At 44.6% G+C, this 12500-nt stretch overlaps 1 protein-coding gene across 2 annotated transcripts in view; it reads left to right on the top strand.

The window, feature by feature from the left end:
* The window catches only part of LOC117812234 (platelet-derived growth factor receptor beta-like), a 17685-nt gene that overhangs the window by 1943 nt on the left and 3242 nt on the right, over window positions 1-12500 (top strand). Inside the window, exons 2-21 of one of the 2 annotated variants that reach the window (XM_034682879.1) lie at window positions 115-190; window positions 2440-2508; window positions 2599-2693; window positions 2947-3142; window positions 3234-3494; window positions 3617-3747; window positions 3825-3906; window positions 4046-4120; window positions 4558-4744; window positions 4866-4981; window positions 5147-5258; window positions 5842-5944; window positions 6041-6149; window positions 6361-6455; window positions 8284-8416; window positions 8548-8652; window positions 9044-9148; window positions 9830-9932; window positions 10092-10228; window positions 10508-10620. In XM_034682879.1, coding sequence (XP_034538770.1) covers window positions 2451-2508; window positions 2599-2693; window positions 2947-3142; window positions 3234-3494; window positions 3617-3747; window positions 3825-3906; window positions 4046-4120; window positions 4558-4744; window positions 4866-4981; window positions 5147-5258; window positions 5842-5944; window positions 6041-6149; window positions 6361-6455; window positions 8284-8416; window positions 8548-8652; window positions 9044-9148; window positions 9830-9932; window positions 10092-10228; window positions 10508-10620 — 2316 coding nt within the window. In that variant the 5' untranslated portion in view covers window positions 115-190; window positions 2440-2450. The remainder of the gene's footprint in view (window positions 1-114; window positions 191-2439; window positions 2509-2598; window positions 2694-2946; window positions 3143-3233; window positions 3495-3616; window positions 3748-3824; window positions 3907-4045; window positions 4121-4557; window positions 4745-4865; window positions 4982-5146; window positions 5259-5841; window positions 5945-6040; window positions 6150-6360; window positions 6456-8283; window positions 8417-8547; window positions 8653-9043; window positions 9149-9829; window positions 9933-10091; window positions 10229-10507; window positions 10621-12500) is intronic. The other variant, XM_034682881.1, reaches the window with a different exon arrangement.

The raw sequence follows: 12500 nt of genomic DNA, 5'->3' as shown, positions 1-12500 counted from the left end.
CTGATATAAACTCAGATATTGACAAAACGGTGCCATGGAAATCTCTGTGAGCAGCTTCAGATCAGAAACACTGAATATTTTTTGTTTGTTTGTTTATTTGTTTGTTTGTCAAAGTCATAAACACCAGACTGTGATTGATAAACGACAGCTGTCACTTCAAAGGAAACCATCATGGCGACTTGACGGACAGGTGAGACTGCTGTGGACAGGTGGGCATGATGTCACTGCTGTTCAGATCATTGATATCTGTTTTATTCCACTCAGTATTCTTCCTGGTGAATACCCAGTGATTATGCTTCCCACAATGCACCTCAGGTGTGGGTTACATTATGCTATGCTATGCTATGCTATGCTATGCTATGCTAGTAGAAGCTAATGTAGCTTGCAGAAGTAGTCTACTTGCTGTGCTGATGCAGTGCATATAGTTCATGTGCAGTTTAAACCATCTTTAGGCCAACCAGGTTACACACACACACACACACACGCACGCACGCACGCACGCACGCACACACACACACACACACACACACACACACACACACACACAGACAGTACAGTACAGTTCCTCTCTTATATCCAGAAACAAGAGATGAACTGTTATTTCCATGATCCTGTTTGCTGAGCTCTGATTGGTTACTGTAAGCCAATCAGAACTCAGATGGATGAGATGCATGCAAACACACACTTTGGAAGTGAATTTACCTGTGTGTTTCTGTCTATGTGTGTGAGTATCTGTGTTTTTGTGTGTGTGTGTGTGTGTGTGTGTGTGTGTTAGTGTGTGTGTGTGTGTGTGTGTGACCTGATGTAAAACATGAACACTGCGGTGCAGATTTACGTCAGCAGAAGCACTAAACTAACATCAGGACATTTAAAGGTACAGGTGTCAAAATAAGACTTCATACTGGTTGCTCTTCGTCCTTCTGATGTTCAGCATCTGTACACCAGGTGGCCTCAGACTTACCAGCCTCTACATCCAAAGCTCTCTTCCTGTTACCTGTTCAGCCTGATTCCAGTAACCTCCTGTGATCATGTGACCAATACCTCTGAGTTCAATGATAAATGAACATTCTGTACCCTCCAAAAACAGCTCGTGTTCAAATACGAACAACACACAGATGATGTAGCTAGCTTAGCATTGGCCCTCAGCTGTCTGATCTTGAATGAAGGTGTAGCTAATTGTTAGCATGCTAGCAGTGTTGTTAGCAGAAGCAGAGAGGAGAGATTTGAGGCTTCTCCTCTGGTGGAGGCTGAGCTGCCCACAGGAAATACTTCACTGTTTATTTTCTTATTTGGTGGTCGGCTCACATTCCTCCCTTACTCAGCCTCTGATTGGCCAACATCCCAGGGGACCCATTCTGATTGGATGACTGCGCTCCCTTTTTTTTCTCTGTGGAAGAAGAAGAAGAAAAATCCAAAATCCCCCAGTGAAAACACGCACACACACACACACACACACACACACACACACACACACACACACACACACACACACACACACACACACACACAGGAATGTGTCTGTTTGAGCCATCACAGTATGAATGATTCAACAGACATCTGCCTGAACTTTAAAATTGTATCTCCTTCACTCACTCAGACAGACAGACAGACAGACTGACACGCACATAAACACACACACCACCGCTTTTGTTGCTGCTGTAGCTGTTGTCGATGCTGTCTTTATTGTTATTGTTGATGTAATTTCTGTTGTTGTTTTTGTTATAGTATTTGTTGTTGTTGTTTTTAATGTTGTTGTTGTTGTTGCTGTTGTTGAACTCAGACAAGTTGGTTACTCTAAAGGTCAAGCGTTGACTGTGTTTTGGGGTTATCTGTTGAAAACAGGCAGTAAAATCCAAATCCCTCTGCTCAACTACACCAACTTATCTTTAAAAATCTTCAGTTTGAATGAACTCTGAACAGAGCATGATTAGACTTCTTAAAGTGAGATTGTTTTATATTTAAGGTCTGGACCATAGGTCTGGATTTTTGCACTGGACGGTTACCTGTACAGTGAGTGTACTTCACATGACTGAGGCCAGCTATCACTCACAACCACAGCAGCAGGGGAATGTAACACGGAGAGACACTGCGATTATCCAGAAAAAAGAGACTCAGTGGAGTTTTGATTGCTAAGCATTGCATTATGGGATATGTAGGGTCATAAAAGATGCAGTGGATGTTGCATTTGTGGCTCAAGAAGAGTAGGAGGCAAATGAAGTAGCCTTTGAAAGTGGAAAGCCATCTACGTGTCACTGTGACACAATCCGTCTTTCAATGTGTCCTTAGAAGGATGCTGAACCTGAACAGTGTGCTGTTTCTGATGGCTTTAGCTTTAGCACTTACCTAAGGTATTTTAAAAAGAGTGAGCGAGTAAAGATCACCCTCTGCTGGTTAGACATCATTTAGAAATCTGCTGCTCTCTGTCTTGTTGATGTTTAGGATCATCAGCCATGATGGCGTCCATCAAGGAAGGAACAGAAGGCCTAATCTATCTGCCCTACCTGCTGGGTATGTTAAACGTACATGTACACACCTGTCTCAGTTTACATGTCAATTGATACCTGTCTGTCAGTGTGATAACCGTCTGTCTGTGTGCAGGTGTGTTCCTGGTTTTTGCTGAACGGGGCGTCTGTCTGGAGCTGCAGCCCTCATCTTCTCAAGTCCTGCTCGACACCAACTCCAACTTTACAGTGGTCAGTACACACCTGTCTGTCTGTCTGTCTGTCTGTCTGTCTGTCTGTCTGTCTGTCTGTCTGTCTGTCTGTCTGTCTGTCTGTCTGTCTTTGAATGTGGGTTCAGATATCTCTGTGTCCTTCCAGATGGGTTCAGGTACCATTTTGGTTCCTTTTTAGATCGATTCAGGTACCTGCCTTTCCTTGAGGGTGGGCTCAGGTATCTGTCTGTCCTGTTCTTCTGTCTGATTAGGTACCTGTCTTTTTTCACCAGGTATGTTCGGGGTGGAGTCAGGTGACCTGGCGGCTCCCTCAGGACTCTCATGTGGAGGGGGTTCTTGTGGACAGTCAGGGGTCCAGCAGTGTACTGCAGCTCTTTAATGCCACATGGAGCAACTCAGGTAGATACACCTGTGAGGAGGCATTGTCTGCTCAGAGCAGAGAGATCAACATCTTTATACCTGGACAAGGTGAGTTGTGATGTCACACATACAGTACCTTGATCCTTTCTGCCCTCCCTGTGATACCTGAATCTTTTGGTTCCTACCTGTCCCTCCTCAGGCCCTGAGGAATGGTTCGTCCAGCTTGGTCCAGGTGTGGTGATGAAGGAAGCTGATGAAGACACCATCCCCTGCGTGGTGTCTGACCCGCGGCTCAACGTCTCGCTGTTACATCGTCCTGGCTTGATACCTGTTGCCGGGGTGACATACGAGCCGGGCCGCGGCTTCACAGGTCGACTGAATGACACTTCGTACTTGTGCCAGGCGACCAGCGGGAACGTGACGAGAGAGTCACAGGTGTACCATGTCTTCACCATCGTAGGTTAGGAGATCAGATTGAACTAGTCTCACCACCTGTCTCTCTGTCTCTCTCTGCCTCCACCGTTTGTCTCTCTGTCTCACTCAACCGCCTGTCTCTCTCCTCCTCACCTGTCGGTCTCTTAGTGCCTCAGCAGATGGAGGTGGAGCTGACAGTGTCAGGGGTGGTGTTGAAAAAGGGGGAGGCGCTCACAGTAAACTGCACCGTCAGAGACACCGAGCTTGTCTACTTCTCCTGGAACTTTCCTCGCAGACAGGTACCCGTCTCTCTCCCTCTGAACCTGTCTGTCTGATCCAACAGGTCACTGACCTTTGACCTCTGGTTTTGATTCAGGAAATCGAGCCGCTGACAGAATTTCTGCCCCATCAGATCCGGTCTGTTGTGAACATCTCCTCTGTAACTGTGGAAGATTCTGGTAAGTGACAGATTACACCGAGGGACCAACAGTCCCTTCATGGTGACATCTATCAGTTACCATGGTAACATCAGCTGTGTTTCATGGCCTCTATGATTTGGTAACCATGGCAATGTGCATGTGTGTGTTTTTCCTGCAGGTGTGTATATGTGTTCAGTGCAGGAGACGATGCAGGAACAAACCGTGGAGAAAAACATCACAGTGACTGTACTGGGTGAGCGACACACAGGTTAACAGACAGGTAGAAAAACAAGAAGACAGGTAACCAGTCAGGTAGAAAAACAAGGACACAGGTAGACAGATAGATAAACAGGTAGACAGGTAACCAGTCAGGTAGAAAAACAGGTAGACAGGTAACCAGTCAGGTAGAAAAACAGGTAGACAGGTAACCAGTCAGGTAGAAAAACAGGTAGACAGGTAACCAGGCAGGTAGAAAAACAGGTAGACAGGTAACCAGTCAGGTAGAAAAACAGGTAGACAGGTAACCAGGCAGGTAGAAAAACAGGTAGACAGGTAACCAGTCAGGTAGACAAACAAAGACATGGGTAATCAGACAGGTAGAAAAACAGGTAGACAGGTAATCAGACAGGTAGAAAAACAGGTGGTCCTGCAGAAAAATGACGGCACCCCTTTCCTCTCCCTTTTTTTCAGAACAGGGTTACGTCTACCTGTGGCCCTCAGGTGGTGAGACCAACCTCTCGTCTCTCCTCCATCACTCAGTGCACTTCAGGGTGGAGATGGACGCCTACCCTCCCCCAACTGTTCTCTGGACCAGTCACAACCGGACCATCTCCACAGAGACCACAGCTATCACCACAACACACCTGAGAGGGAACAGGTAGACAACACTTGATCTATTGATTGATTGGTTGGTTTATCAATCTATTTATTGATCTATTGATTGATCTGTTGATTGGTTGGTTGATTTATTGATGTATTGATTGGTTGATTGATTACAGGTATGTGAGCACACTGATACTGGTTCGCGTACAGATGGATCAGACAGGAAGTTATACAGCAGCAGTTTCCAATGATGACGACTTTCAGGAGGTGACCTTCAACCTGGAAGTCAAAGGTCTGAGTGAGAGATAGTGTATGAGTATTTGTGTGTGTGTGTGTGTGTGTGTGTGTGTGTGTGTGTGTGTGTGTGTGTGTGTGTGTGTGTGTGTGTGTGTTTGTGTGTGTGACAGCATTGATAGATGTGTAACCTAATGAATAAAATGGCCTGTTGTGTGTTTAGCGCCCCCTAGGATCACATCTCTGTCAGAGTTTGGGAGTAAGGCTGTGCTGTGCATCAGTGAGGGAGCTCCGCCCCCTTCTGTCACCTGGTACACCTGTCACAGCACACAAAGGTAAACATGCTGACAGTGCAGAGTGTGCTGGCCACCTGTGTCCACCTATTGGTGGTGAAGTGTTAAGTCCGTCACTCAGACCAAGCATGTATCCGTCACACAGAAACTGTGTGTGTATGGGTGCGTGTGTGTGTAAATGTTTGTGTATGTGTTTATGTGAGTGTGTGTGTTTTTGTGCATCTGACCACACCTCATTTTCAGATGAGCACACCTGTGGGCTCCAACATGGGTCCATGTTCTCTGTACACAGCATGGGCACAGGGTGTAAAAATACCAGTTGTGTGGGTTGCCAGTTGGCCTCAGGGTTTAAGCATATGCATCATATACAGAGGCTGTAGTCCTGGTCTCAGCGATCACTGGTTCAAATCCCAGCCTTGACGCTTTGCTGCATGTCTTCCCCCACATGCCCTGTCTCTCTTCAGCTGTCTGATCAATAAGGGAAACATGCCGGATGTGTCCTGTGGAAAATAACAGACACCAGCTCTGCACAGTGTTAGACAGGCCAGCATACTGTGAGGCTGGTGCCATAGTAACATAAAAAAAGACCTCTTTGAAGTCTATGTCTAAAGTTTGTGTCCTGCAGGTGCAGTAACTCATCAGGAGGCTGGAAGGGCCTACCAGAGTCATCAGAGGGCGTGGCTCCGCAGGAGAACACCACACAGGTGGAGGAGAGAGGCATTACCCAGGTAAGCAGTGATGTCCTCAGTGTGATGTCATCATAAGCTGTGAATAACAGAACAAAACAAACCAACTCTCTGGCACTGTGTGTCTCACCTGTGCAGGTACGAAGCGTGCTGACCCTGCAGAGTTTGGTGGCTGTGTCAGCTGTTCGTTGTGAAGTTAAAAACTCTGCAGGACGACGGGCGCGAGACCTCAGGATAGTTTCCAACTGTGCGTACAATAGTACACTGATACTACTATAAGGGCCCGTGTCCACTAATGCTGTGCCTTCTGCTCCTGGCAGCGCCCATGACCTCTAGTTTATCAAATTTACCTGAAATACCTCTGCAGTACTGTAGATCAGCAACAAGACAACAAGCCTGTATCTATGTCCCTGTAGTTTACATAACACGCACCTGTCTCCCTCTCTCTCTGTCTCCAGCTCTTCTTTCTCAGGTTGCGGTGTTGGCAGCCGTTTTGGTTCTGGTTGTCATAGCAATCATCTTCCTCATCATTCTCATTCTCCTCTGGAGAAAGGTCAGCTTCACACTCAATGGTGGATCTGTAGTTTGTCAGTAGTTGAGCTGTAGTTTGTCAATAGTTGAGCTGTAGTTTTTCAGTAGTTGAGCTGTAGTTTTTCAGTAGTTGAGCTGTAGTTTGTCAGTAGTTGAGTTGTAGTTTGTCAGTAGTTGAGCTGTAGTTTGTCAGTAGTTGAGCTGTAGTTTTGTCAGTAGTTGAGCTGTAGTTTGTCAGTAGTTGAGCTGTAGTTTTGTCAGTAGTTGAGCTGTAGTTTGTCAGTAGTTGAGCTGTAGTTTTGTCAGTATTTGAGCTGTAGTTTGTCAGTAGTTGAGCTGTAGTTTTTTCAGTAGTTGAGCTGTAGTTTGTCAGTAGTTGAGCTGTAGTTTGTCAGTAGTTGAGCTGTACTTTGTCAGTAGTTGAGCTGTAGTTTGTCAGTAGTTGAGCTGTAGTTTGTCAGTAGTTGAGCTGTAGTTTGTCAGTAGTTGAGCTGTAGTTTGTCAGTAGTTGAGCTGTAGTTTGTCAGTAGTTGAGCTGTAGTTTGTCAGTAGTTGAGCTGTAGTTTTTTCAGTAGTTGAGCTGTAGTTTGTCAGTGGTTGAGCTGTAGTATGTCAGTAGTTGAGCTGTAGTTTGTCAGTAGTTGAGCTGTAGTTTGTCAGTAGTTGAGCTGTAGTTTGTCAGTAGTTGAGCTGTAGTTTTGTCAGTAGTTGAGCTGTAGTTTGTCAGTAGTTGAGCTGTAGTTTTTTCAGTAGTTGAACTGTAGTTTGTCAGTAGTTGAGCTGTAGTTTGTCAGTAGTTGAGCTGTAGTTTTGTCAGTAGTTGAGCTGTAGTTTGTCAGTAGTTGAGCTGTAGTTTGTCAGTAGTTGAGCTGTAGTTTGTCAGTAGTTGAGCTGTAGTTTTGTCAGTAGTTGAGCTGTAGTTTGTCAGTAGTTGAGCTGTAGTTTTGTCAGTAGTTGAGCTGTAGTTTGTTAGTAGTTGAGCTGTAGTTTGTCAGTAGTTGAGCTGTAGTTTGTTAGTAGTTGAGCTGTAGTTTTGTCAGTAGTTGAGCTGTAGTTTGTCAGTAGTTGAGCTGTAGTTTTGTCAGTAGTTGAGCTGTAGTTTGTTAGTAGTTGAGCTGTAGTTTTTTCAGTAGTTGAACTGTAGTTTGTCAGTAGTTGAGCTGTAGTTTGTCAGTAGTTGAGCTGTAGTTTGTTTGTGTTTGAGCTGTAGTTTGTCAGTAGTTGAACTGTAGTTTGTGAGTAGTTGAGCTGTAGTTTGTCAGTAGTTGAGCTGTAGTTTGTCAGTAGTTGAGCTGTAGTTTGTCAGTATTTGAGCTGTAGTTTGTCAGTAGTTGAGCTGTAGTTTGTCAGTAGTTGAGCTGTAGTTTTTTCAGTAGTTGAACTGTAGTTTGTCAGTAGTTGAGCTGTAGTTTGTCAGTAGTTGGGCTGTAGTTTGTCAGTAGTTGAACTGTAGTTTGTCAGTAGTTGAGCTGTAGTTTTTCAGTAGTTGAGCTGTAGTTTCTCAGTAGTTGAGCTGTAGTTTGTCAGTATTTGAGCTGTAGTTTGTCAGTAGTTGAGCTGTAGTTTTTCAGTAGTTGAGCTGTAGTTTCTCAGTAGTTGAGCTGTAGTTTGTCAGTAGTTGAGCTGTAGTTTGTCAGTATTTGAGCTGTAGTTTGTCAGTATTTGAGCTGTAGTTTGTCAGTAGTTGAGCTGTAGTTTGTCAGTAGTTGAGCTGTAGTTTGTCAGTATTTGAGCTGTAGTTTGTCAGTAGTTGAGCTGTAGTTTGTCAGTAGTTGAGCTGTAGTTGTCAGTGTTGGTTTAGTTGTTCAGTGTTCCCTGGTCTGATGTGCAGTTCTCTTCCTGTTCTTCAGAAACCTCATTATGAAGTTCAATGGAAGGTGATCGAGTCGGTGAGTCCTGACGGACAGCAGTATACCTACCTTGACCCCACCCAGCTGCCCTACAACTCCATGTGGGAAGTACCACGAGACAATGTAGTACTAGGTATCACTGTAACTAATGCTAAAACCAATACTTAACCAATACTAAACTAACACTCCTTAAAGTCCTGGAGTTTAAAAAGTCAGTAAAATATGTTCACCTGTCCGTATGTCTGTCCACCTGTCTGTCTCCAGGTCCGGTGTTGGGTTCAGGTGCGTTCGGTCGTGTTGTCCAGGCAACTGTCTCTGGTCTGCTTCACTCCCATTCTACAACTAAAGTAGCCGTGAAGATGGTCAAACGTATGTATCTCACATCTCATGATAACTGTTACTCCTGACTATCAGGATTAATCCGTCTACAAACTTCAACTGGTCCACAGCTCTGCTGCCTGCACCATTACCTGAACCACCTCTATTAGTCACATGACACCTGTCCTTCAGCTTCACTTCAAACACAGCATGAAATCAAAGATTCTGTTCCTCAGCTTTAAGTTCATCCATAACTAAACATCTGTATTTGTGTGTGTGTGTGTGTGTGTGTTTGTGTGTATGTGTGTGTGTGTGTGTGTGTGTGTGTGTGTGCGTGTGCGTGTGCGTGTGCGTGTGTGTGTGTGTGTGTGTGTGTGTGCGTGTGCGTGTGCGTGTGTGTGTGTGTGTGTGTGTGTGTGTGTGTGTGTGTGTGTGTGTTTAGCCAGCAGTGGTGCAGTGCAGTCTCTGATGTCAGAGTTGAAGGTGTTAGTTCATCTCGGGCCTCACCTGAACATTGTCAACCTGCTTGGAGCCTGCACCAGAGGAGGTGAACACTTGATCCAGATGTATTCCTGATTTAATCCAGGTTTAATCCAGATTGAATCTAGATCTAGTCCTGAATCAATCTTGATATAATCCTGACTTCATTTTAATTTAGCCATCGAGACCTAATCCTGTCATATTCCTAGTTTTAACCTCATGTATGTCAACACAGACTTGAATAAAACCCTGACTTGATCCTGTCTAACCCTGATTTGTTGTAATGCAAGGCTGATTAAATTCTGGCATCATCCGGATTAGGATAATGAAGAAATTATTTCTGATATCTATATTTAATTCCAACAAACTCCCACTCTTATCCTGAGGAAGCTAACACTAAATACAATTTTTACTCTGACTAAACCCTGATTAAATCCTAATTAATTCCTGAATTATCCTGATTAAATTGTCACTGAAATCAAACCCTTTTCTGTTTTAATTCAGAATATATCCTGAATAATTCCAGACTATGTGGTCAATGAATTGTGATTTATTACTGATTTAGCGAAATCTGAAATAAATACCGATTTAAACCTGACTGTCTTCACCTCTGACCTCATCCTGGTTTATTCCACTAAATCCTTAGTATGGAGCCAGCCTAATGACAAAAACCCAACTGTCTGTCTGTCTGTCTGTCTGTCTGTCTGTCTGTCTGTCTGTCTGTCTGTCTGTCTGTCTGTACGTCTAGGACCTGTCTATGTGATCACTGAGTTCTGTCGCCACGGAGACCTGGTGAACTACCTGCAGAGGAACAAACACACCTTTCTACAGGGTGATTCACAAACCAAGAGGTCAGCACACAATCACGCACGCTCGCACACACGCTCGCACGCACGCGCGCACACACACACACACACACACACACACACACACACACACACACACACACTCTCTCTCTCTCTCTCTCTCTCTTTCTCCTGTATTGATCGTGGATGTCTCTCGCCCTGCAGTGACAGTGATGGAGGTTATATGGACATGAATAAAGAGGAGAGTGCTCACTATGTTGCCATGAAGGAGCTCAGCTACGTTGAGATTGAACCCGCTGTGTATGAGACGCCACACACACTGCCAGGTGATACACCGCCAGGTAATACACTGTATGTTTGTGTGTGTAGTACACTGTGTGTGTAGCACACTGTGTGTGTGAGGCGCAGTGTGTGTGTCATCTCATTCTCATCTATATTCTCCTTAAAATAAAACAATAACATTAAAGTTGTATGAAAAATGAAATAACACAAAAAGGTAACCATCAAACTTAAGGAGTCAGTACAGACTTCAAATGTTTATCAAAGATTTATTGATTTTATTATTAACAGTCTGACACAGGATCAATCAGCGGCCTCTGTGACCTGTGATTCTCTTTCAGACCAGCAGGAAGCAAACATGCTCCTCTCTGACTCTCCTCTCCTCAGCCTCAACGACCTCCTCAGCTTCTCCTACCAGATCTCACAGGCAATGGACTTCCTCTCCTCCAGAAATGTAGGTAACACCCAACACAGCTAAGCTCTACACACCTGACCTCTACACACCTGAGCTCTACACACCTGACCTCTACACACCTGACCTCTACACACCTGACCTCTACACACCTGGGGTCTCATTTATAAAAGAGTGCGTAGAATCTCTACTAAAAGAGTACCTACTCCGAAAACACGGAAATGGCGTGTGCCAAAAATAATTCTGATTTATAAAACCGCTCGCACGCAAACTTTCCGTTTATAAATCACAAACCACCTGGAGATATGCGCACGTAGATCAGCCTCTTATTCCACCCCTTTCACGCCCACATTCAACCATATACGATCGATGCAAAGAGCTTTATAAATGAAGATGCATACAAATGAGCCGGGAGATCAGAAGGTTCTCACGGTGAATCTAGGCAAAAACAAAGAGGAAGACAAACAAAATAAAGTTTCTGACACACAAACTGTGGTCCTCATGAATGAAGCGGAGTTCAGAGAGCACTTATTGTTTGTTTCTTACAGCAGGAGGGACACAAAAGAAATACAAATAAAAAATAAATATATCGAGTGACTCCACGTCGCTGCAGCATGTATCCGTCACCAGTGCCAGAGCATCCACCATTCGTCATTATGCACGGGTCTCACTGCAGTGTTTCATGTTTACAGGACACACACTTTTATTTCACATTACAGAGAGCTCACATCCTTCAGAGATCTCCTCTGATATTATCTGACAGAAGTTTGATCCGTGGATATAAGTTTTAATGTGCTGGTTTCATCACGGACAGTTTGGCCTGCGCTTTGACTGATTATGATGATATGTAAGATAATAACTGAGAACCAGGCATGGCTTTTCTCCACACTTTTCTCATTAACACAGTAAACACATGCAGGTGAGGAAGATGTGATCAGTGTGTGAGGCAGCCGTCACCGTGTCTCTGCGCTCCGCTTGCGCCGTACAGCAGTCTTTATTAAAAGTATAACTATACACTCAGGGACTCTGCACAGAAGTCACTAAACATGACTGTCACTTTGCTCCGCGGCTGATTTACGTCCTCTGATGTTACTTTGGTTTTTACCTCCCGACGAACACGTTAGGATACAGCCCGTTTTGTTCCTCTACACTTTGGATGAAATGTGACGGTGAGACAAAGCTGATTAAATATTTGATGAACTTTAAGACAAGCTTTTATCTTTTAATGACAGCTTATTGGAAACGACTCACAACAGACACATTCAAATAGCATATGTAGATTTTAGTGATGATGGTGACGTGGGTCTGTTAATACGTTGTTATTCAATGAATGAAATGTGTAAAAGGCATCAAAATATAATCTGACTTCAGTTCTCCCTCTCACCAACTGCGTTGCCAATTTCCCCTTGCCTCTAAACTGTACGTACGCCTGGGTCAGAGTTTGCTTACCGGTAGTCACATTTTCACTTCAAGTTTGTTTTTTATAAATCACAAACTTGGCGTGAAAACTGGCGTACGCCAATTTCAGGCCCCGTTTTGTGTGTAAGCAATCTTTATAAATGAGACCCCTGAGCGCTAAACACCTGAGCTCTACACATCTGAGCTCTACACACCTGACCTCTACACACCTGAGCTCTAAACACCTGAGCTCTACACATCTGAGCTCTACACACATGAGCTCTACACACCTGAGCTCTACACACCTGAGCTCTATTCAGCTGAGCTCTACCCACCTGACCTCTAAACACCTGAGCTCTACACACCTGAGCTCTAAACTCCTGAGCTCTACACACCTGACCTCGACACAGCTGAGCTCTACACACCTGAGCTCTACACACCTGAGCTCTACACACCTAAGCTCTACATACCTGAGCTCTACACACCTGACCTCTACACACCTGAGCTCTACACAACTGACCGCT

This window comes from Notolabrus celidotus, chromosome 5, assembly GCF_009762535.1.
Source record: "Notolabrus celidotus isolate fNotCel1 chromosome 5, fNotCel1.pri, whole genome shotgun sequence".
NCBI lineage: Eukaryota > Metazoa > Chordata > Actinopteri > Labriformes > Labridae > Notolabrus > Notolabrus celidotus.
The sequence above is the reverse complement of the archived record's forward strand: the minus strand, read 5'-3'. Positions and strand labels throughout refer to the sequence as shown.